General features: G+C 39.5%; 1 protein-coding gene across 3 annotated transcripts in view; it reads left to right on the top strand.

Annotated features, from left to right (window-relative positions):
* Ghr (growth hormone receptor) overlaps window positions 1–25,630 on the top strand; it is a 252,717-nt gene extending 227,087 nt beyond the window's left edge. For all 3 annotated transcript variants that reach the window (XM_040757559.1, XM_040757557.1, XM_040757558.1), the window contains 6 exons: window positions 3,753–3,925; window positions 8,376–8,554; window positions 14,849–15,014; window positions 16,936–17,026; window positions 22,423–22,492; window positions 22,697–25,630. In XM_040757559.1, the coding sequence (XP_040613493.1) occupies window positions 3,753–3,925; window positions 8,376–8,554; window positions 14,849–15,014; window positions 16,936–17,026; window positions 22,423–22,492; window positions 22,697–23,671 (1,654 nt within the window). In that variant the 3' untranslated portion in view covers window positions 23,672–25,630. The remainder of the gene's footprint in view (window positions 1–3,752; window positions 3,926–8,375; window positions 8,555–14,848; window positions 15,015–16,935; window positions 17,027–22,422; window positions 22,493–22,696) is intronic.
* The last annotated feature ends 283 nt before the right edge of the window (window positions 25,631–25,913 follow it).

Raw genomic sequence — 25,913 nt, 5'->3', positions numbered from 1 at the left:
TGGGAAATGAATTTTCCACCCTCCTAGTAGTCACCTATCTTAATTGTGAACCAAAAGTAAATCCAGAGATAAAAAACCCTCACAAACATGCTTGTCTCTTGTTTTCTTACATCAGAGCCACAGTGACTCTGTGCACAGGGCCTCCTCCACACATCCCCATCCTCCCAGCATCTCCAGTCTGTACTCAGCCTAGGAACTAACAAGGATTCTGCTGCAAGTGTGACCAGGGGAAGGGAAACTCTCAGACATATTCAAGACCACATCCTTGTTTTAGCCCTGCTGGAACCTAGAATCCCAAGAGAAAAACACATACATCTCCCTAAATACCATGGATACAAACTCATGACCGAGTGCCAACCCAAACTCCCCAAATCAGGAGTTTATATTTTCCCTACAAAAATATACTTTGAATATCCTAGCCAGGCCACATAAGCCCTCAGTCCTGTTTATCACAGAAGGGTACAATCAAAGGTTAGGAGATCAGGATGAGGCTGTACTGATCCATGGACTCTCAGCACCCACTTACCCAGAGACAATAGCACAGAGGGCACTTCCAACTCATATTATTGTTTCTGAACGATCGTTCCTAGGCAACTTCTGAAACTACAGAATTGTGCCTCTCATCCCTGACACACAACACTGCAGCATGCTTTAATTCAACACTGCAGTCTGTGGAGGCAGGGGAAAAAAAACGCACCAGGGAATGTGATGGTATGACCCGTATTCAGTTCACTGGGTTGTCCTTGGAATCCAAAGCACACAAGAGTCTAAGCACCCTGGGCTGTCAACAAGACAAGAGGGCACAGGCACTCATATGTTCTGCTTGGACCCAGTCCTAGCCAGGTAAGCTAGCAGAAGAGACGGCCCCAGCTTATGAAAGCGCCAATTCAGAGCAGTCTAATGCCCTGTGATGGAGATACTGCCAAATCCAGCCTTTGCACTTGAAGGGGACTCGCCATGAATGCAAATCAGAGGCATGGCAGAAAGCACCACTAACAAGTGTGGCAGACTTTTGTGAAGACCTCAGGGGAGCCTGTTGGAGCTGGTCAATATCAACTTCGTTGTTTTAATCTTTTTGTCATTTGTTTTCATCAAATATATTTTGTATCATCACACATCCTCCCAAAGGGTTTGAGACCCAATTCACTGGGGTGTAGGGTGGTGACTCTGGCTCCTTTGTCTGAGAGGGCTGGCTGGATTTGTCCCTCCCAAAGTTTATTATGCCAGAGAGAGGCGGGATATATGTCCTGTGGGTTCACGGACTACAAATGATGCTGTGGCTCTTGGAGAAGGAACTGGTCATGGTAGTTAACGGTTGGCATCCCTTAGTTAGAATTATTTAAAGTTTGTGGGCCTGGGATCTGGTTTTATTTTTATGACTTTTCCACTCTTTATTTTTACTCCAATCCAAACCTTTGGGGAGAAAATGCTGCTTTCACTCTCTGTTTTTATTTATAATGAAACCTCCTTTGGTCCTCATTCATGTCACAAGGTAGTCTGGGGGCAAACCTAAGAACTTCGCCTTGAGGACTAAGAAGAGTAAAGTAGCTTCCTTAGATCATCATATGTCATGTATAGAACACAGGGAAGACAGATGACTTCATGTGTCATAAGGTTGTTAGGCTTTTAGATTTATGAGCTTAAGATGTGTAGCTCCAAATGACGCTGTAACGATAAGCGACACACTTACTGAAAGTAAAAGTAAGTATTTATTGTAGAAATTACTCACAAGATACCAAACAAGTAACCCAGATGAGCCAAGTAGTTTTCCTGCTGCCGAACCGGAAGCTGAACTCTGGGAAAAGAGACCGAGACTTCCTGTGTGCTGTCTTTTATGCCTTCCCCCGTAAGGCCCCCCTAGCCATGCCCAAAAGTGGGCCTGGCTAGTGACGTAGTTCACCGCCTACGTACGTATACGTCTTTACGTCTGGCCGTATACGTCTTTAGTCATGCCTAAAGTGGGTGTGGTTAGCGGTGTGGTAAACCGCCCTTTTATTACCTCATCTGTATGCGCCTCTAGTAAGTCACATGTTTAATGGCGGCATACAGACTTCCTCCTACAAAGATGCACACGTTAGATAGGTGGGGTGGCATGCCTTTAATACAAGCACTCAAGAGGCTCTCAGTTCAAGGCCAACCTGGTCTACAAAGCAAGTTTTGGGATTGTTAGGGCTACATAGAGAAACCCTGTCTCAAAGCATAAAAGAGAAGGGTCCAGGGGACCTGAAATTGGGCGTTGTGTTTTGAACTAGCTATTCCTCATCCACCATGCTTCACATCCACACTAGCTCTTATAAGTGCTGTGTCCCATGGAGCCAATGGATTTAGAAAACCTCAGCAGGGTTTTACACATTCACTCCTCAGAACAGGACTACTTACACTGCCAAAGTCCAGAAACTGTGATGCTAGACAGAGCCAGGTAGCTCCTGACAATAAATACAGACTTGCTGAACACTGGCTGTCCTGAAGCTTTGCACTATCCTGAGACTCACTTTTCTAAAATTGACACCATGGGTTACATAATATTAATACACTTGTTATCTTCTGTGATATTATATGAATGCCTAACTTTCAGGGCAATTTTGGTAAAACTCTTTAATTCACTCTTAGTTTGAATATCAAGATTAAACAAAAATACAACCACTCAGGGAGTCACCTGTCCCTGCCCTTTTGCTGTCACACCAAACACAATGCATGCACAAACAGAAAGACGCTTTGTCCTTCCTTTTGCCTTTCTCCACTTACTTTTCCTAGAATAGATGAATCTCTTTTTTCATCTAAAGACATAGCTTTTAAGAATCTCAATCAGAATTCGAGCAACAGTTTACTATCTCAGATTCTCTACTGTGCTAGTCCCAAGTGTGCTCAAACAGCTGATGAGCAGCTGTCTTGGTGGCCCCCTGGTTCTCCATAAATCCCTAGTGCCAAATGAGCCTGAGAAGCAGTTGTTAAGAAGGAAATGTAAATGTGTCTTCAGGACTTTTCATTCCTTCCTCCCAGGCTGTGCCTTCCCCCAAGCCTACGTTCTCATTGCCCACAGCTGCCAGCACCACCCTTCAGTGGGAAAGTCTCAAATAGCCACATCTAGTTTGCCAATCCCAGCACCTGTGCCTGCACAGTTTCCCGTCACTGTGTGTGTGTGTGTGAGTGTTCCTATCTGTGCATGTTTGTGCACAGATGTATGTATATGTGTGTGTCAAAGTTGATGTCATGTGTCTTCTTCAGGTGCTTGCCTCCATTTTTAAGAAAGAGTCCCTCATCGAATCTCAAGCCTTGCCTGTTTGGCTAGACTAGCTGGCCAAGCAAGGAGACAGACGGGGGGGGGGAGCTAGCTAGCAAAAAGATAACCCTGTACAAAGTCACACCCCAGTGCCCTGCTTCCTCCCACCAGACCCACCTCTGTTTCCTACCACTCCCAATAATGCCATCAAATCATAACTCCATCAATGATTAATTCATTGATTGGGTCTCTGAGGAATGATTGGATCCACCAGCTGGGAACCCCCAGCATATACACTCAATAAACATGTTTTCATTTTAGTGCCATATAGGCTCCAGACAATATTCAGACACTAGTAATACTACTGTATATAGATGTGGTGTTTCTTGGAAATAGTACTGCTGAAATGCTAAATTTTTAGGTCATAAGATATTTGTGCCTTAGCTTGAATCTGGCTGCCAGACACCTCATTTTGATTAAAGCTATGCCATAATTTGGGGAATGATTAATCCTTTTTTACCCTCCCTTTCAGAATCGCTCATGAATGGACCCAGGAATGGAAAGAATGCCCTGACTATGTCTCTGCTGGAGAAAACAGCTGTTACTTCAACTCATCATATACCTCCATTTGGATACCCTACTGTATCAAGCTAACTACAAATGGTGATTTGTTGGACCAAAAGTGTTTCACTGTTGATGAAATAGGTAAGCCACAGGTTTGTTTCATTTGATATGACTTCAGACTCATTAAGGAAGCTCCAATTTCCAAGTATAATCAAGTAGAAGACTTTGTGGTTTCAGGTATATGGGAGTCTAAAAAGGACAGAGGGAAGTTAACTTGACTCTAGCTTAAGGAAGTCTGGTAACAGAGCTAGAGAGATGCTCAAGGACTAAGAGCACTGCCTACTCTCCAGAGGACTCAGGTTTGCTTCCCATCATCCATGTAACAACTAAGAACCATCTTGACTCTAGGGCAGTAGTTATCAACCTTTCTAATGCTGTGACCATTCAATACAGTGCCTCATGTTGTGATCACCCCAACCATAAGATTATTTTTGTTGCTACTTCATAACTATGTTTTGCTACTGTTATGCATCATGATGTAAACATCTGTGTTTTCCAACAGTCTTAGGTGACTTCTGTGAAAGGGTCACTCAACCCCCAAAGAGGTCACTACCCACAGGCTGAGTGCCACAGGCATCTGATACCTTCTTCTGGCCTCTGAACACAAAATACACAGTGCACAGATATGCATACGGACAAAACACCCACACAAATAAATAAATAAATAAAATTTTAAACTTTTTTTAAGAAGCCTGGTAGTAAATGCTATGAAGAAATGAATCAGGATCTGAGAGATGACTCAGTAGTTAAGAGTACTTGCTGCTGTTTCAGAGGATCCGTCACCCAACATGGTGTTTTACAGCCACCTGTAACTCTAGTTCCAGGAATTTTCTTCTGTCCTTTGTGGCAACAGGTATGCACCTGGTGCACATACATACAAGGAGGCAAAACAATACAAAATAAAATAAATCTGAAAATAAAAATGAATCCATCCTTTCCTTCACAAAGTCTTCAACTATGAACAGGATTACTGTTGCCAAAACAAGGCACTAACTCAATGTATTCTTAAGTTTTCATTAATTCCTGAATAATTTTTATATTCAATCTACTGAAGAATGTTGGCCTTTGACCTCTAGCATTGGCATAATCAAAGCTTAGACTGTCTTGATCACAAAACAAAATAACCATAGAATTTAACGTTAACCAAACAGCTACAGTCAGGCAAAAGTTGTGTTTATATGATTTCAAAGAAACACTGATAGACACAAACTTGAGGATACAAGTCGAAGAGCCATACCCCACCCTGGGGACATGAAGAGAAACTGATACAAGCAATCATAACTGCAATATCCATGTTTACAGCATAATAGTTTAAACGGCAGGAGGCAAAGAAGCAACAAAAGACTTTCAGTAGCTAATCTTAGTCTTCAAAATCTATCTACAAGAGACCATTGTTTCTCGCAGGAATTGCTGCCCCTTCTCCCAGACAAATGTGGTTTCTTAGCGGCAGCAGACTGGAAGACAGTGAGAAATGTGACCGAAGCAAGCAAAACCTGGAAGTCTGCCTTCCAGAGAAAAGGTTGAGAAAACTGTGAGAAGCAGAAAAGATTGCCTGATGGATTGTAGAAGCTACTTTCTACTTAGTAGCCTCTCGCAGCTGCAGAGTTAATGCTAAGTGAGGGGAAAGGTGGGCTTGTTGTAAGGTGTCTTAGTTGGAGTTTCTATTGCTGTAAAGATACATTATGACCATGGCAACTCTTATGAAGGAAAACATTTAATTGAAGTGAGGGCTTACAGTTCATAAGTCCAGTCAGTTATCATCACAGTGAGGAACATAGTGACATTCAGGCAGACATGGTGCTGGAGAAGTAGCTCAGAGTACTACACCTTCTAGACAATAGGAAATGGTGCATATCACTGGAAGTTGTCCTGAGCATATATGAGACCTCAAAGTACTTGCCCACAATGACACACTTCCTCCAACAAGGACATACCTACTGCAGCAAAGTCATGCTTCTTGGTAGTGCCACTCCCTATGAGATCATGGGGCTAATTACATTCAAACTACCACAAAAGGATACTAGTTTAAGATCCATGCTCTAACCTTGTCTCTAACAATGACAAGCCTTACTCATTTACCGAGCTGACTCTCACTGAGCTCCTGCATGCATGCTGACTATACTATATGATGCAGTCAAGTAGTGGAATAGGGAAGTTCAAAAATAATTACAGGACAGTGTGCCATAACACAGTATGGCAGGTCCTGGACTTGAGGTGTTTGGATGCATAAAAAAAACAAAGTAGGTGATCAAATGTATGAATGACCTAGTATGCCTGTAGGGTGAAGAGGAGCCAGCTGAATTAAACTGTGACAGCTCAGTTATAAAGTATGAATGAGAGTTACCAAGTGTCACAGGCCTTCCACAAACAATTCAGTTCTAATGGTGACAAAAGAAAAGGATGGTCAAGGACTCGCCAGGAATTGCACAGTCTTAACAGCCCCTTGAAGAGTCATCATTGGTCTTGAGTGTCTCACAAAAAATCAGTGTTGGATCTTACTGTCAAAAGTAACGTTTCCACGTGTTTAAATAAGGACATTACTAACACACACACACACACACACACACACACACACACACACGTGTGTCTTATATAATCATCATCATAAGAGATAGATTCTATTATGAACCCCTATTTTACAGTTAATGCAACTGAGGCTCATTACCGTAAATCAAGGTAAAATAAGATAGTATGGTGACTACCTGTAATCCCAGCACTGAGAAGACTGAATCAGAAGGATCATCAATTTGAGGCCAGAGTGGACTACATAATGAAATCCTTCCTCAAACAACATATGAATTGTGCATATAGATCAGCAGTTCTCAAGCTGCAGCAGTTCTCAAGTTCGCAACCCCTTCAGGAAACCTCCATCTTTGAAAATATTTGCATTATAATTCATAACAGTAAAATTACAGTAATGAAGTAGCAATGAAAATAATAAAGAACTGTATTAGAGGGTCACAGCATTAGGAAGACTGAGAACCACTGATATAGAAAGATAGATATGGACTGGAAAAGTGGACCAGCTACTAAGAGCACTTTCTGATGCCTAACTCCATTGGGGGAAGTGGTACTCATGCCCTCTTCTAACCTTTGCAGGATCTCAGGCATGTGGTGTACATGCAGATAAAACACTGACACATGTAAAAATGAAGTTAAAAGGATGAGGAAAGAGATTTTCATGGAGCTAGAAAGGGGATCATGAGAGAACAGGAAGGTATTTTGTGGGAAGAGGAGAAAAAAGACAGGGAAACATGAAAGCAGAAATGGGGACTATGTTCATGGAGGGAGGGGACTAGCAATTGAAAGACTTTAGGGAGTAAAAGGATGCAGGGAAAGAGGGAGATGAATAAAAACAATGTATATTGACACATACATATGAAAATGCTATAATTAAAGTATTATTTTGTATGCTTTCAAAACAAAAATACAAATACATATTTAAAATTAGTCACTTTAAAAAGTTAAGTTTGTGGTTATTTCTCAATTCCTAACAAATCCAAGAAAAAGTATTACTGTCATCATATAGGCATGTTTAATTTGAATAGCCTTCAAATCTAATTTCTAAAATGTACACATGTGTTTATTTAATTACATTCTTATTTCCAAGAATACCTGGCATCTATGTGACACAGCATACCCTTACATTATAGGTGTGTGTCCACTCTGGATCAACGCAAAAGTTCCTCTCTTTGACTCAGTAAGAGTAACTCATCACATGTATCTACAGGCTTATCTCTGATTAATTCTAGGGATCCAAATTTTCTAAGTAGCTATGTGCATACATTAAGAAATAAAGTAAACATTAACTGTGCATCTTCAAATAATTTAGAAATGCTTGGTAATAAGCCTATCTAGGACACAGCATAAATTTAGATATAAAACCTAACTTTGGAATTCATACTTATCTTCATCGTCCTAGTTTATGAAACTCTAGTCTTTACGGTCCTTATAATAAAAATACAGAGGTTTATCTAAGAATTCAATAGAGGATTACCAGCAGCAACTGAACAAAATGCAATTTCAAATTGCTCACTTAACATAAGCAAAGACAGAACACTTGGTTTTCACTAACTAAAGCTAGCAGTATTATGCCTTCTTTCTTGTGACTAGGAGACAAAATAGGATGGCTAGGAAGGTGGCAAATCTAGGAAGCATTTGCAGAGCACTCAGGAGGCCACGTTTTAAAGATGAAGTCTTCCTGATTCTCTACCTCTTCATTTTTTTTGCCAAAATCTTAAAATATGAATACTATTAGAGCTAAAACAAGTATATAACATGGCAGTTCTTCCAATGAAAGGTTTGAGACACAAAAGGTAGTCGAGGGGGCTCTTATAAATGTTTTTAAAATGAAACAGATCATTTTATACTAAAAATGCTACTGTATTGTAAAGTAGAATTCTAATAATGTGGATTGCTGGAAGAATTAAAGGCGTGGTCAAAATGAATAAATTAATTTGGTCTCTGAAGAAGACAAGCCATTAATATCAAGAGTGTTTATATGAGGACTGGTTCTCCATTGAATTCACAGTGCAACCTGATCCACCCATTGGCCTCAACTGGACTTTACTAAATATCAGTTTGACCGGGATTCATGGAGACATCCAAGTGAGATGGCAACCGCCACCCAGCGCAGACATTCGGAAGGGATGGATAATTCTGGAGTATGAAGTTCAATTCAAAGAAGTAAACGAAACTAAGTGGAAAGTGGTAAGAGTCACTACATCCTACACTTTGACATTTCTTCTTCCCAGTTCAACAATCACTTTCTTATTTGTGATAATATTTTCTTCCACCTAATATCACACGCCCAAGCTGTGTGCCCTACAACTTATTATTAAAGTAAACTGCTATAATCATTAAAGTAATATCTTAAAAGTCTATGTGGCAGCAAATGCTGATGTGAATCTTCCATGTAAATATATGGAAAACTATTGGGAGAAGAAAAACATTTCCCTAGCTATCTTCGGTGTTCGGTTTAACCATAGAGCAAGGTCATAGACTAACCATGTTGCTATCTTTAGAGGTGTGGCTGAACATAAGTAGGATCATGATCAAGGTCAATAGTAGGCTATGGCTAAATGCCCACCCGTCCACTACTACTCTTTAAACCTCTATTAATATCTGTCCTTAGGTATCTCTAGAAGAGAAGCATAGAGAAGGGATTTACCCCATAGAGGTTACATGCCTCAGAGAAAATCAAGCTAAGAGGTCCCGACATAGGCAAGCAAAAGCAAGTTGGCCTCTGAACTTCTCACTTCCTTGCCAAGAGCATGGGAACTCAGCACTGAGATAAATTCCACATGGCACACAACAAGAAGGGAAACAGGATTACCATGCCATTCCAAATATAACTAATTCTAAATCAGTCTAACCACAACCACAGCCCTGGCCAATCCAAGCAATTTCTGGATAGGCATGAGGTTGTACCCAGCACTCTGACTGGGCTCACTCCCCAAATTTTGAGACACGAGGCTCTGTCCTTCAGTGCAGTACCAAAAAAAGAAGCCAATTTTGTCATTAGCAGAGAATACAACTTAAGCTGCTGCAAACAATTACTTATCTTCAAGGTTCTGTTTTCTGAATCATTTTAATTTAGATAACTGGTTTGTAAGTTGGTACCAAAAGAGGCTGGTTGGATGCTAAGTCAAACAAGACTTTCTAAATCCGAGTCATAATCAAATATTTATTCAACAACCAGGTATAGGAACAACTAGTTTGCATAAAGTACTAAGGGCACCTGAGGTAGCAGTTTTCAAAATGAGTATCATTATCATGTACCTCTGAGAGCCCTTGGGATCATTTCAAGGGAACTTACAAGGTCAATGCTAATTTCACAGTATACTATAATAACATTTTTATTCCGCAATTTATTAAAAAGACAGTAGTAAGGAAACTGCTGTCTCTTGGCATGAGTTGAGGCAGCAGTCCCATTGTTTACTAACAGTCACTATATTCTTCATCATTGTGCAGTTCACAGAAAAGGGTGGGAACTGTGCTTAAATCTCAACCGTTGAGCCCATCACTGTCTAAGCATCTGCGTGGCTCATGAAGAGCCATAATTACTGTATTCAAAAGTAATGATGAAGCAAAACACCTAAATGACTGACTAAACAACTGAACTAACAGCTCTTTTACATGAAACAAATTTTACATGAAGAACAACAAATACACTAGTAGGTAATTACTCACATTTGACTTGTCAAACATTTCTCAAGAAATATGTTTACACTTCCAGTAAACACATGACAATGTTTGCATCAATGATAAATTTTAACTTTTAGGAGAAATGTAGACTTTTTAAAAATGTGTATCTATAACCATGAGTTTGATAGCCTTCCAACATATGAAGACTAACTCCAAAAAGGTCCATGGTGATATTAGCAAAAATGGTGGTTTTATGTTTTATAATAAAATCTGTGAATTACACTTCCAAAGTGTAAATGTCAGTGAACCAATATACTAGATAAAATGTTTTTCAAATATCCTGAGAATAATTGTATTAATTATTATCATTTATTATCATGTCAAAGATGTTTTGAAATACACATAGTATGATGGTTCAGTAGAGCAATTAATGTATATATTCTTTCGCAGATGTTTTTGAACTAACAGTTTAAAATCTGCTCTCTTTTGTATATCAGTACAATTCACAGTTGTTAACTTCAGTTTCTAAGGCAGTGGTTCTCAATCTTCTGAATACCGTGACCCTTTAATACAGATCCTTGTGCTATGGTGATCCCCAACCATAGTGATATTTCTGATGCTACTTTATAACTGTAATTTTGCTACTATTATGAATCATAATGTAAATATCTATGTTTTCCAGTGGCCTTAGGTGACCCCTGTGAAAGGGTAATTTGGACCCCAAAGAGGTTGCTACCCAAAGGTTGAGAAGTTCTGCTTTAAGCTGTTCAATATCTCCCTTCAACACATTCCTCCAATCTAACTGAATTTTTTTCACTAACATCTCACCAAACCTAGGCCCCGGTGATTACAAAGGTGATCTACTTCTGAGCTCACCTTTGCTGACTCCACATGTAAATGAGATCATGTAAAATTTGTCTTTCTTTGCCTGTCATATTTTATCTAAAGTATTCTAGTATCATCCATATTGGGAAAAATGATTCAGTAAGGATCTTAGTTTTTCATTCCCTATATATCCCATTTCTTACCCTTTTATCTGTCAATGGGCCCAGGGTGATCCATATTTTGTCTATTGTGAGTGATACTACCATTATCATGAATAGGTATATCTTCAACATACTAATTTTACTTTGAATATGAAACCATTAGTGAAATCACTAAATCATATGGCAACTCTGTTTTTAATTATTTGAGTAACCTTTATAATTATTTGAGTAACCTTTATACTCTTTTCACTAGTCAGTGTACTAATTTTCATTTCTATGAACAAGTTAGAAAATCTGTCATCAACAGTCTCAGCCTTCTGTGAATGCTTAGCGTTACTTGCCTAGAAAGATAGGAGTGGGAATGTTATGGGAATAACTGCTTTCTGGTTAGAATCAAAGCCTTCTGCACCAGGTGGAACCCATGCCTGACATCATTTGCTGGGTCAAAATAACACAGCTGGCTAGGTTATGAACCCTAGAGGAGAACTGTCGCGTCTGCTGCGCGGCCTGTGTCCGAGAACGTGCGGAGGGTGTCGGGGATTGACAACACAGAGACTCGTTCAACAATGTAAAGAAAACTTTAAGCAGGCTCCAAAAAGGTTCAAGAAAACTTCCTAAGAAAGGCTCCCACCAGAGAAGCTTCTGCTCTCTCCTCTACCCTGGCTGCTCTCTCCCCAGAAACTGATCTGGGCGTGGCAGAAGAGGCGGTTAGTCTTTGGACAAGGTCGAGGTCAGGGTGGTTTCTGTAGGCAGGCCTTTTCCAGGAACTTAATGCCCCCAGGCATTGTATTGTTTTTAGCAAACATGTCTTTAGTAAACATTGTCTTACAGCTGCCTACTCCCAGGCAGAAGGGGAAGTGGGTCTCTGCTCAAGGTCTGGTGTTCCCACAGAGAACCCAGTTCCATTATGCTTTTAAATGGACATAGCAATTAACTGCCCCGCCCCTAGTTATTATCATTCAGCTCATAGATCAATACAGTTCTTAACCCTCATCAGAGAGGCTTCTTTTTCAATAGATGGTGACTAATACAGAGGACCACAGTCAACATGCAGAGGATAAGAGGCAGCAGAGCACTCAACTCTAAATAGAACATCAATAGCCTACCTTCTCCTCCCAAGATTCAAGGATTATTGAGGAAGAAGGAGAAGAAGCATTAGAAGAGTCTAATGGAGTAGATGTCTCTAAGGAAACTATTTGCTTATCATGACAATGCGTCACACACATGAGCTCATAGCAGCTGGGACTGCATGCAGCTAAAGTCTTACACAAGATCATGCCAGCCAAAATCCCACTAGGAGGTTCCCACCCCTGCCTGAGAATCTCTTGGCCATTGGTGGCTGCTGGGAGAGGGACAGTCCATTTTCTTCAGACATGTGAGGTCTGAGAGGCCAATCATGTTCCAGCAGGTGGTCCCATACCTATGCACATAAAAGCATAAAGTGGTGGAGGATAAGGAAAGAAGGAGAAGTAGGTTTAATCAAAACATTATAGGCATTTATGAATAGTAAATAGAATTTTTCTCATTTTTATTAGTTGATGCTCAGCCATTAACGGCCAAATAAAATATTTAAAGGACTCTTTTTTATATCAATCATTTCCAATATTTTTTTCTTGTCTCAACTTTGCCTGTTTCTGCTCTTACACTTGGCATCTGCTAACTTCTGCTACCTTTGGGATTAGTTTGTCCTTTTTCTAGTTCCTAGAGGTATAGTTTGTGTTCCTTATTTGATACAGCTGAAAGTTCCCTCAGAAAACTGCCATATAGTGTAGAAAGACATACACAATTAAATCTGAGCAGTAAAATATAAGCAATCTAGTAAGTGAATTATATCACAGACTGGTAGAAAGGAGTGCTGGAGGGCTGGCAGTGTCTGTGGTGGACAGAGCTCTCTCTGGGAACTGGAGGAAGACAAGATGTCCCCACGCAGGCCACTGCCAGGGTAGGTACAGTGGGAGCCAAGTGAGAAGATCTCAGTTTGGAGCTGCAGGTGTGAAGTGTTGAAGAAAGACAGGGATGGGGTGTGGTGTGTTATCTCTAGGGTTTGCTATGTGGTTATTTACAGTTGTTAGTGAAATCTATGAATAATACTGGTGACAATAGCAGAGAAGCCAGGTCTTAACCCAGGCATGAAACACAAGTGTTCAAAACTACTTTTCAAAAAGTTTAAAATTCAGAGTCTTGCTTTAAAGAAAGCATTTTCAGCATATAAATACTGCATACAGCTGGGTGATGGTGGTATACACCTTTAACCCCAGCACTTGGGAGGCAGAGGCAGGTGGATCTCTGTGAGTTCAAGACCAGCCTGGACAACAGAGCAAGTTTCAGGGCATCCAAGGCTACACAAAGAAACCCTGTCTCAGAAAAATAAAAAACCCTGCACATATTCAGAGGCTCCTGTAAGAAGACACACCCCTGCCATATACACATAGAGAAAACAGAGCTTTGTGAGCAGAGACCAACTGGGGTGAAAGACACTGTTGTTTCAGATGCTGAAACCACAGCTTTTGGCTTAGTAAAACAAATCACAGGGTACCACTCATGTGAGAATCCATACTGCTGAAAAGGTGCAGCATTGCACGTTTTCTTTATACAGGAACACAGAAGCTCCGAGGGTGTGACTTAGAGGAAAATTCCGTGATAATGTGGATCTTGGGTCTGCCACTCTGAAAGCAGTATCTAATAGGCTAAGACTCTAGTCTCACTGACTTCCTCTGAGAAGGGGGAATGGCCTAACTTTCAAAACTGTGAAACACTGATGCTCAACGCCCAAGGTCTGCAATGACTTCCTCTTATATGCATTTTCCCGGGAAGATGTGATTAAACATCTCTTCCCTCCAGATAGGGTACCAATGACAACAGGTCAATAAAACTGCTCCACCCATTCCTAACTTACCATCCCAGTGAGTTCACCGAGTGCATTTACCTAAGTACGTATGACTCCCATGCAGCGACAGTCACAGGGTGGCCCCCCACAACACAAATGATGAATGCTGCATCCCAGCTGCTCCCTGCACAGCTTGCAGGAGGCTAAGGTGATTGGACAGTTACCTCTCCCCAGCAATAATTACTGTGCAAATTACCCTTGTAGAAGGGCCTTGTGAATCATCTAGGTTTCATGAACTCTCGGCCTTCTGAGTTTTGCTTACTTTCTAAGTCTGAAGACCCTCCTTCCAGGAGATAATGTTTCAATTCAGAGAAGATCTACACAATGCTTTTCTATGCAGATTCTTGGGCAACAGACTATCCTGAGGTAGGTTTAAGACTTCTGGCATAAATAAAGGGTGTAGCTGCTTCCAATAAAATTATTTGACATTTCAAGGTAACTATAGTATTTCTAGGACTATATCAAATCCATGATTATTAATTAAATAACTAGTCAGATTTTCCAGAGAATACATATTCTTCAGATATATAACTTGCTTGTGACCATAATTTGCTTTGGTGTGGAAACATGGGGTTCCCTGTTCTAATATATTTCTCCATAAAAAACTGCAATGTCCCAGATAAGTAGATAACATATTTGTGCTCGTCTGTATAGCTCTGCCATGCTTAAGTCTGTTATAACTTGATCTTAATGGACTAATGACCTAAGACAAAGACATAGCTATATTTCTTTAAGCAAATGTATATCTTTGGGTTTATACTAAAAGAAATTTGAGGATTATTATTATTATTATTTTAACAAAATTATTCTTTACATATTTTGTCTCAGTGTTGTTCATTTAATAGCCAACTCCCTCTGGACAAGTTAAAATACTACTCAATTTCGAGAAAGTCCATGTAAAGAGAGAAGGGAAAACACTTGAAGAATTTGTGCACTGAGTTGTTGATACCTGAGGTGATATGTTTGTATGTTTTGTTTTGCAAGACGGGCCCTTTATGGTCAACATCAGTTCCACTGTACTCATTGAGACTGGAAAAAGAATATGAAGTGCGCGTGAGATCCAGACAACGGAACTTTGAAAAGTACAGTGACTTCAGCGAGGTGCTCTATATAACATTTCCTCAGACGAATTCACTGGCATGTGAAGAAGGTAAAGTGTGGGCGGGGTGGTTAATTCGCAGCTAGCATAACTTTTGGCAATATAGTAGCTAACATATGCCTACACTGTTGGTATATTGTCTAGGTCAATATACCCCAGTCTCATATACCAGGGGCAAGACATTGAAGTCACTATCTGTAGGAAATGTGTGCATTGGAAAAAAAAAACAAATAAAAGCAAAAGGAGGGACTGGAGAGATGGCTCAGTGGTTAAGAGCACTTCCTGTTCTTCCACAGGACCCAAGTTCAATTCCCAGAACCCACATCAAGAGATTGACAACCACCTGTAACATCAGCTCCAGAAGATCCACCATCTCTAGCCCTTGCTGGCACCTGCCCTCACATGCACACATACACATAATTAAAAATAATAAAATAAAATTTAAATAAATAACAAAACGATTTTGTTTCCAAGTTATTTGGTTTAGGGAAAGTTTCTGGGCAGGTGGAGACACAGACAGAGGAACACAGTGCTTGTTCCTGAACAGTAGAATTCTATGGCAGTGGATTTTTGCCTTTGTATATTTCTTTGTATCTATATTACCATTTTTTCTACAATGTGTTTGTTTTGCATTTGTGTCAGGAAGAGACAAAGTTATCTAAAGTTTGGGGATGAAAGGGTGGTACTTGTGGATTTGGGGAAGTGCAGGTGTGGTGTATACCTAGAGAAAGCCTAGTGAGCCATGGGTTAGTCATATTCATGGGACACATGAATCATTTGGAGGTCCTACACAGAAAACCACAGAGATGATTCCAGATTTCTAGTTGTAGTTAGCTTCTGCCTTTATGGGAATATATTGGGAACCAACCTCGAAGAACTGGGGGCAGGGACTGATATATGTACTAATATATGTACTGATATATGGACGGCCTCTGTACAATGTACATAAACTCATAGTTTTAAAGCTATAAAAATGCTCTCTCAGCCTGGACTCTTAGGGGAATGCCTGGACCCTGCCCTGGGTGAAATGACAGACTCTGGATATCCCCTATGTGGAAGGAAGTGGGGATAGGGTGGAAGGCTAGGGGGGATGGTGGAGGGGTGCAGGAGGAGGGGAGGGAGAGGGAACTGGGATTGACATGTGAAACAAGCTATTTAAAATTAAAATAATAAAATAAAAAAGCTATAAAAATGTGTTCTATGTGCCTAAGTATGTCAGTACTCTGCCCTCATAATTTTCATATAGCCTCAATGTGGAAGCTAAAAAAAATCATTACAGTTTAAAATATCAAATGGGCATTGTTTACTTAAGTTTAACAAGCAACAATTTCTTCTTGGCACTGAAACCCGAATGATATTCCTTAGACATTTGGACATATGAGAAGCTTTCAGGTTTAGCTTTTTTGCAACCTGTTTGAAACATGCTTTTGGTTTTGAATTTTTCCCTTTTTCTAATAATGAATTTTTAATTGTAATATAATTGCATCATTTTCCCCTCCCTTTTCCTCTAACCCTCCCATGTCCACCACCATCACCACTACCTCAGCTTCTCTCAAATCACCGACCTCTTTTTCATTTGTTGTTGTTGTTTTCAAGACAGCGTTTTTCTGGGTGCCTTTGGCTGTCCTAGATTTTACTCTGTAGACCAGGCTGGCCTTAGACTCACAGAGACTCACCTGCTTCTGACTCTCAAATGCCAGTATTGAAGGTGTGTGCCACCATACCCAGCGTCCTCTTTTTCTTTAACTGCTTTTACACACATACACATTTGCAGTAGACAAGCATGTTGTATCCTTAGGAAAGAAAAAAACCAAAGTCATCCCATTTTGTTGCCATGGTTATCAAGTGAAACATTAACTTTGCCATATGAATTCAAATTGACAAATGTTTTCATGAGGGAAAGAACAGTGAAATGTAAATTTTGCTTTAATTATTCATACTTCTGTTGGTGAAATATTCTTTCCTGTTTTAGATTTCCGGTTTCCATGGTTCTTAATTATTATCTTTGGAATATTTGGAGTAGCAGTGATGTTATTTGTAGTGATTTTTTCAAAACAGCACAGGTAGGTGTAAAACACTCACTTTGATATGTTTTTGCAAATTGTGATCTCCATGTGTACTCCTCCATGTTGTGTAAAAAATTCTTTTGTATAGTAGGAGTGGAAATTTTAATGAACCCAGAATTCGATTCTGGTTTTGCCTTTACCACAACTATAATTAGTCGGTAGTGTTGACCTTAGAAAATCGACAGTTTAGATCAGAAAGTCAGTGTAGTACATGAAGAGGTTTGCACTAGTACCTGTGTATATGCTAACAGGACTCTCACTAGTCTCCCCTTCACATCAGGACCTCACAGTATCCCTGGAGCTTCGGCAGAGTCTGTTGCCATCATCATGTACAATCTAATTTAAACAACAAACTGAAGCCGCCTGAACATTTCATAAGTTTATTCATAAAGTGTTGATTTCAAATAAATTTGGGTCCCATTTAAATTATTTGGCCATCCATGACGTTATGTTTCACCTACATTTGTAACTTCAATCCAAATTCCTTCCAATTTTTAAGAAATTCTATTTTACAGTCTCTTGGAGTCCAGAGAGTTGAGTGCAACTATTCAACCACTGTTGTTTGAACTTGTTTGTACCACTTACTCTCTCTGAAAGTCCACATTTTTGTGTGCAATATGGTCTTTTAAATCCCTTTGAACAATGAAATATCATTTTTCCACTTGGAGAAACATAGATTGCAGAAAACGTTTATGCAACATGCAGGAAAAAATAGTGATATTGTTTTCCTTTGTCTACATTCAAGATATTTCCAGACTCCCATGAGGTCATGAGCCTCTTTTAGGACAAAAGTGACAACTGTTTTCAAGATTCCCAGGACTCAGTTGTTCTTTGCACTGCAAGTCCTGTGTCCTGGAAATCCCTCAGTTTGGGGCCACTGATCAGTTGCTCTATGTAAAATTGAAATCAAGTTCTTCAGCTGAAATCTAGAGGTATCAGTAACTCAAAATGGAATATAGGAATATATGGTGTGGGCTTTTAGTTGTTGCAGCAATCCAAATTCTCCAACCTCAGAGTTAGTCATCCTCAAAATAAAATTCAACTAGAAATAATTCAGGCAATGCCAGCATTCTTGAGTGCCAAGAATACTGAAAAATTACAACTGAATGAACTCCATTTTCAGTTTCATGTTCAATTTTTATCATGTAAATTATGGAGAAAGCAAAACTGACTGCATAATTTCATTTTGAACTTAGCTTTTTTTAGGCCATGTTTCTGTTTTGTAAACACATCTACTACAATTGAAACGACAGGGTTTTCAGTTGTTTGAAAAAATAAATGTATCTTCAGAGTTTTAAGTATGGTATGAACTTGAGTAATGCCAAAAATAATCCAATCAATGGATTTGTGATAATTAATCTAGAGAGCTAGTGAGATTCCAAATATTATATGGAGTGGTAGAAAATAAAATTGCTATGTACATAAAACCATTCACCCTCAACACAAGTTGTCCATGTCATGTCATGAAAACCATGTGAGGTTATCTAGTTACATTAGCTTTAAAAACGAAATATCATTCTCTCAATAAATAGGATTTAAAAAAAATAAGTGGGGGTGTGTATTTTACTTTGTTTGTCCAGACTGATTGATTTTCAACTTCTGATTTTCCTGCCTCCACCATTCTTGGTTTTATGAGGTGCTAGGATTTTTTTTTTTTTTTACGAGACAGGGTTTCTCTGTATTGTTTTGGAGGCTATCGGTCCAGCCCGGCCTCGAACTCACAGAGATCCGCCTGTCTCTGCCTCCCGAGTGCTGGGATTAAAGGCATGTACCACCACCACCCGGCTGAGGTGCTAGGAATTTAACCAAGGCTCTATGCATGCTAAGTAAACATTATCCCAATGGTGCTCGGTCATAGCCTCTACTCAAAGGATATTTTGTTTTCTTCTTATTTTTGGTGGGGTCAGGAGACAAAGAAATGTGTCTCACTGTCATGTTTCCATGCATAGACATCATCATGTTTTCTTCTTCCCTCCCATTCCCTCCCCCACCAACCTCCTCTCCTTCTTTCTGGCTTCTTCTTCCTCCCAACCAGAACTCCCTTCTGTTTTCTGCAAATTTATCACATTATCTTCCCTGTACTCTGCATTCCTCCAGACTGATTCCTCATCTCTCAAGGTCCCTGTCTACTTTCATTTCCTACATATAAAGGAATGTAGAGAGAAACTGAAATCTCTGTTCCATATCTGAGTGAACACACAGTAATATTTGTCTTTCTGCATCGGCCTCATTTCATGGAGCCTAACAGTTTCCAGGTCCATGAACCTTCCCACAAATGTGATTTCATTTTCTTTATGGCTGAATAGTGAATTCTTCCCAAAAGTGTATTTTCTATGAATAATGAAGCTCTAAACAAACTGTAATGCTCAGTCAAAAATCAACACATTGTGAAATTCGTTTGAAATCCTTATCACACTCCTGATGTCCTATGGCAACTTGAGTTTTGTAGAAAAGAATCCACTTCTTTCACTTTCGTACAGAAGCCTTTATCACTATCCAAATTTTCATGTTGTGATAAAAGCAGGAAATGAAAGGAAATAGCACCAGTGGGGACAAAACTAACATGATGTTCCAAACTTAAAATGCTCCAGGTCTTGCTAAAAATCTCAGGGATATTGAGGGCTCCAGAATCAAAATATCTTTCAAGTTTTGTGAAAGAAGTTTACACTGGTATAATTCAAATAATTAAAAGTAAAGGATGGCAAAGTTTGTGTTAACATTCATATTTGAATTAGATACATTTGGACCTAGTTTCAATCCAGACTATCTTTCCTTTGTGCTTATTCCCAACATATGATGGACCTAGCCCTTGAACTATTAATTCATGAAAGAAAGAGCTGCATCCCCAAACAGCAGAAGTGGGAGACTAAGAAACTGCAGGTCCACAGTGCAATTATGGTTTCTATTTTGAAGTGAGGATTTTGTTTTTAAGTATGAGACTTTGTGAGACTACTAACAATGGGAATGGGTATGTCTCTGACTCTTTTGCCTGCTCTTGAGACTCTTTTCCTCATATTAGATTGCCTGCTCCAGCCTCAATTTGAGGACTTTTGCCTTGTCTTATTGCTTTGTCCTGTGTGGCTATGTCTCTTGGAGACCTTCTTTTTTCTGAAGAGAAAACAGAGGGGGAGTTGATCTAGGAGAGAGGGGAATTGAAGGGAAGGGATAGGAGGAATGGGTAAACTATGGTTGGAATGTATTTTATGAGAGAAGAATTTGATTTCAACAGCAACAAAAAAAAATGAGCCTTTTGGCTTAACATTGAATGTTGGGATGTGTAGTAAACTAGGCCAATCTTCCTGTGCTGTGCATGATCTGAAGCAGAGGGCTAGCTCTCCCATTTGAGGAGACACACAGCTTACACCATCACATTCTACTAGTAATAGCACTGTAACCCATCTGCTTCATTGATTTATACTACTAGCTTGTGCTCTTGGAGTTTGGGGTCTCTGTGGTTTAAGGTCATCACAACTACAGAAGGCCACTGACATCTGCCAAAATAGACCATATTCTCCAAAAAGAGACACAAAATCAAACATTAGTTATTTGGGAATCTTTGTTTCATATAATTGGGGTTACTTTGCATTTTTGTATCTTTGAAAACTTGAATGATGCATTTATAGACCAAATGACAAAGCAGCACAGCACAGGGCAGACAACCTGGGCTTTGGAGCAGCCATTCTGGACCTGAGTACCAGCCAACCCTACCAACTTTCTTGAATGACTGGAGTGCACAGATAATATCATCTCTATAGTCATACTTTCTTTGGACCACCAGCTCTTAAACAATGACATGGAGACTTTTTATTAAGAAAGCTTGACCTTAGCTTAAGCTTGTTCCCAGTTAGCTCTTATAACTTCAATTGACCTGTTTACATTAATCTATGTTCTGCCATGTTACCTCTCCTCCACACTGTATCTCCTGCTTCCTCCACATCTCCCTGGCAAATCCCCACCTCTCTGGTTCTTCCCACTGAATTCCCCTCTCTCCCTGGAAGTCCTGCCTATACTCTCCTCCCTAGTTATTGGCCATTGAGCTCTTTATCAAACCAATTAGAAGGTGCCTTAGTCAGGTGAGGTAAAACAGACATCTTCACACAGTGTGATCAAATACCCCACAACACATCTCGCTTTCTGGTAGTTGTAAGGAGTAGATGAATTGTTTAATGCAGGAGTCAATAATCTTGTTCTATAAATAATCATGAGATTTTAGGCCCTAGGGATCACATCTGTATCACAACCACTCAGTTCCCCAGTTGAGGGCTGGAAACATGAGAGCTAACTGTGTTGGTTTTAAGGCATAAACTCCAGTTGTTATAGAAACAAATAGATGGTTCATTCAAATTTGTTCAAGAAATGCTTCCTGAGCCGCTTCCAGGTACTAAATAATAGAATTTCAACAAGACACAAAATCTGTAGAATAAACATTGAAATTAATTACAGTCAGAAAACAATTTCAAGGGCCAGAGAAGCTGGAGCTCAGCAGTTTAGACTGCATAGGTCTTTTGCAGAGGACCCAAGTTCAATTCCCAGGATCCACCTAGGGCGGCTCATGACTGCCTCTAACTCCAGCTCCAGGGGGTCTGGCACTGTCTTCTGACCTCCCTAGGCACTCACTCACCTGTGGAGTATATTCAAAGAGACACATTAAATAAAAATAGTAAGTCTTGAGGGGAATACATGGGAGGGGTTCAGGGGAGGACAACTGGGAGAGGCCGTAGGAAAGACAAGAAAGAGGAAAGCAATGTAATTCAATTTTAATTAAAAATAAATCTTTTTTAAAAGAAAAATGATTTCAATATTTAAAAGAGAAAATGTAAATACATCATAGTACTATGTATATAAGTCTATCCTAATTAGAGATAATTCAGATTAGTCTGTCCTATTTTAAATGACCCATGCAATATCATCCTGGCTAAAAATCATCTTAAGTGTTTTATGATTACTATGGACTGTGTAGTGCTGACTTAGCCCCACCCACTCTTTTTCAAGGATGAAAATGACTTTATGGATGGATTTGTTCTCTTCTTGGCGTTGTATGCTTTTAAAGGTGTCTTATTTATAAGTCACTTGGAAGTTGGCTTTAGACAGTTAGATTCCTCACAGCCAAATATTAAAATTGGCTATACATCAAAAGCGCTAAGCAAAAAGAGATTAAAAGAAACCACATTTAATGAAATGATTTTAAATGAAGGCTTTTTGTGATTTTTTTTCTCCTGAAATTTTTGTCACCTACTATTTAGTACTTTCCCTCTCTTTCTCATATTCTCCTTCTATAAGTTTTAAGAATACTTAGACGAAGTCATGGTATTGCCTCTATTTTATTTCTATCTTTTGAAATAAAACATGTAATCTTCAAGATATGTAAAAATAAAACCTTATTTGTTTTCAAGGATTAAGATGCTGATATTACCCCCAGTCCCTGTTCCAAAGATTAAAGGAATTGATCCAGATCTTCTGAAGGTAATTAATTCTTAAGTTGTAGATCATTCAATTGAGTAATACCTAAAGAATGCTGTCCTCTGCTGAGAAAGTTTGGGTTTTTTGTTTGTTTGGTTATTATTTTTTGTTTTGTTTTGTTTTTGCAAGCTCAATGCATCCTATTGAAAATTATTTAATCATTTGGAGTTGCTTTTCATAGATCTCCACTTTCTATCTGCTTCCTAGGAAGGAAAATTGGAGGAGGTGAACACCATCTTAGGCATTCATGATAACTACAAATCTGACTTCTACAATGATGACTCCTGGGTTGAGTTTATTGAGCTAGATATTGACGATGCAGATGAAAAGACCGAAGGGTCAGACACAGACAGACTTCTAAGCAATGCCGGTGAGAAACCCCTTAGTATCCTTGGAGTCAAGGATGATGATTCTGGACGCACCAGCTGCTATGACCCTGACATTTTGGACACCGACTTCCACACCAGTGACATGTGTGATGGTACCTCAGAGTTTGCTCAGTCACAGAAGTTAAAAGAGGAAGCCAATCTCTTGTGCCTTGACCAGAAGAATCTAAAGAGCTCGCCTTATGGTGCTTCCCTCGGCTCTCTGCACCCCTGCATGACCTTAACAGCGGAAGACAAACCACAGCCGCTTCTGAGTAGTGAAATTGAGTCAACCCACCAACCCACCTCTACACAGAAGAGCAATCCGGTTTCACTGGCAAACATCGACTTTTATGCCCAAGTAAGCGACATTACACCAGCAGGCAGTGTAGTACTTTCCCCAGGCCAAAAGATTAAGGCAGGGATAGCCCAGTGCAACACACAGCCACAGCCGGAGGCGGCTGCACCCTGCCAAGAAAATAACAGCATGAACAGTGCCTACTTCTGTGAGGCAGATGTCAAAAAGTGCATCGCTATGGCCCCTCACTTGGAGGCCACGTCGTGTGTAAAACCAAGCTTTAACCAGGAGGACATTTACATCACCACAGAAAGCCTTACTACTGCCCGAATGCCGGAAACCGCAGAGCCTGCTCCGGATGCTGAGATACCTGTCCCAGACTACACCGCGGTCCACACTGTGCAGTCTCCACGGGGCCTTATACTCAACGCAACTGCTTTGCGTTTGCCTGACAAGAAGAAGTTCCTCTCCTCGTGTGGCTATGTGAGCACAGACCAACTGAACAAAATCATGCAGTAGCCTTTCCTGTCTGTAATGGCAAAGAAATGGCTGGGCATGAATGCCTAAACCAAAATCATGTTTTAAATCTGTGTTGGGAAGAGTGTGAGGGTGAGTGTGAGTGTGGATTCAAAATACCTTTTTCGGAAATGTCGAAACATTATCATAAAGTCGAAAATCAAGAATGCTTAATCAGATAGATTCCCATTGTGAATTATAAATATTTTTGAAGAATCGTCTCTGAGGCTGCTTAGTGGCAGTGACTGTCTGTATTGTGGGTCTTAATTTTGTGATACTAAGCATTAAATAACTATGTTTTTCATGTATGTAAATCATGCTTTTTGGAAAAGCAAAACAATCAGGTGGCTTTTACAGTTCAGGAAATTGAATGCAGATTATTATGGCACAGGCTGACTTCTTTTTCTCTTTTAAATAACTGGGAACTAAAATTCTAGGCAAGAAAGTAAGGCTAGTTTGGATATGTAAAACATTTATTTTGACATAAAATTGATAAAGATATTTTAATAATTTACACTTTAAGCATGGCTGTTTTATAATATACTATACACGTATTGTCATTCACAACGATCCATCTAAGGATGTAGCAACTACAGTGTAAAGAGGGTTTAATGCTTTGGTCAATGAACCTAAAGAAAACCAACAAGTTAGATTTTTTTACAAAGCCCTTTTTATAACTCCCCAAATTTCTTAACTCTACATTGTTGAATAACCTACATTATTGGAACAAACTAATTTTAAAGGTTTTAATGAATATTTTTTAATTTATAAAATTTAACAATTTTTATACAGATCAACATATCACATACCAAACAATAGCAGACATGATATTAACAAAAGAAGCACTTTCTTCACCAAATTTAAGTTCAAGCCACAGGGCTCCATGCTAAGAGAAGTGATGGTAGTGTTACTAGTTGGGATTTAGAGTAGCCATCAGAACACATGGAGTGGGATTTGGGGAGCCCAGGGGTTGGGAGAAGCAGACCCCACGTCCATGCAGGACTTCTCTCCAAACACAGCTTGGTTTCTGTAGTCACCTAAGAATTAATACATACAGAGAGAAACTCACCTGCTGAAGCACATTGGATAAAGCTAACCAGGTAACAGAATAGAAGATTAAAGGCTTGTTTCACAGCCAGGCACATACTTCTAACTCAAGGCGGAAAAAACGGGACAGAATAAATGAGTTTCCAGTCACAAAGGACAACTCCGAATTAATTACACAAGTGGCAGAAATTTTGTCATCAAACCTTCCATAAGATGTATTTTAAATAGTAAGAAGAGATCCATCACTTCTTTTTTACCCCTAGGAAGATTGGTCTCAGACAAAGTAGAAAAATGCCCAATATAAAAATAGCTTTTTGATTCCCAAATAATGTATATGTAGTTCTTTGGGTTAGCCCCCCAAAAAGATGTATGAGAGAAAGAGGACTCTCAGCCCACAGAAGAATACTTCTCATTTTAAGTATTTTTTAAAGCTTGAAAGTTTTAATGGTATTTACCATTTTGATCAGACATTTATGGGCAAACAGGCTTAATGTTTAGTAGTTTTAAATTCTCCTTCATGCAGGAGAGACAGTGACAATCTAGCATTGGGTGTTTACGGTTCACTGTTTTACTTTGTAATAGATTTTAATAGATTTTTCTGCTACCTTGCTGCTATGGTTTCTCCAATGGCTACATGATTTAGTTCATATGAAATATCGTCAACTTAGAATCTATTCAGCTTAAAGACGTGTGTTTTGATGAACTATCTTAGCATTTCACCATAGGCTGACCATGTTTCTATAGCCAAAAATAGCTAAATACCTCAATCAGTCCCAGAATGTCATTTTTGGTACTTTGCTGGCCACACAAGCCATTATTCACAGTATGACTAGTTGTGTCCTGCAGTCTATATTTAACTTTCTTTTATGTCTGTGGATTTTTCCCTTCAAAGTTCAATAAATTTATTTTCTTGGATTTCTGATTGTGTGTTTCTATTCACCCCAAAATGAAAGCACCCTAATCTAGACTCTGTGCTGAGACTAGCACAGTAAATTCAGGACTTAGCAGAGTTAGTTTAAATATATCAGCAAGTGCTTAAGATACTTTTTGTCTTGTATGGACTGTGTCCTTGCCATAGCTACACCTTCATGTGGACAGAGACTTACAGAGGCGTGCTGTGAACACATTATAAGAGTTAAATGATGAGTCCAAGTTGATGTGGGGTATGTGGGAAATTAAAAGAGGGAGGTGTTTGACA

This window comes from Mesocricetus auratus, unplaced genomic scaffold, assembly GCF_017639785.1.
Source record: "Mesocricetus auratus isolate SY011 unplaced genomic scaffold, BCM_Maur_2.0 Super-Scaffold_100015, whole genome shotgun sequence".
NCBI lineage: Eukaryota > Metazoa > Chordata > Mammalia > Rodentia > Cricetidae > Mesocricetus > Mesocricetus auratus.
The sequence above is the reverse complement of the archived record's forward strand: the minus strand, read 5'-3'. Positions and strand labels throughout refer to the sequence as shown.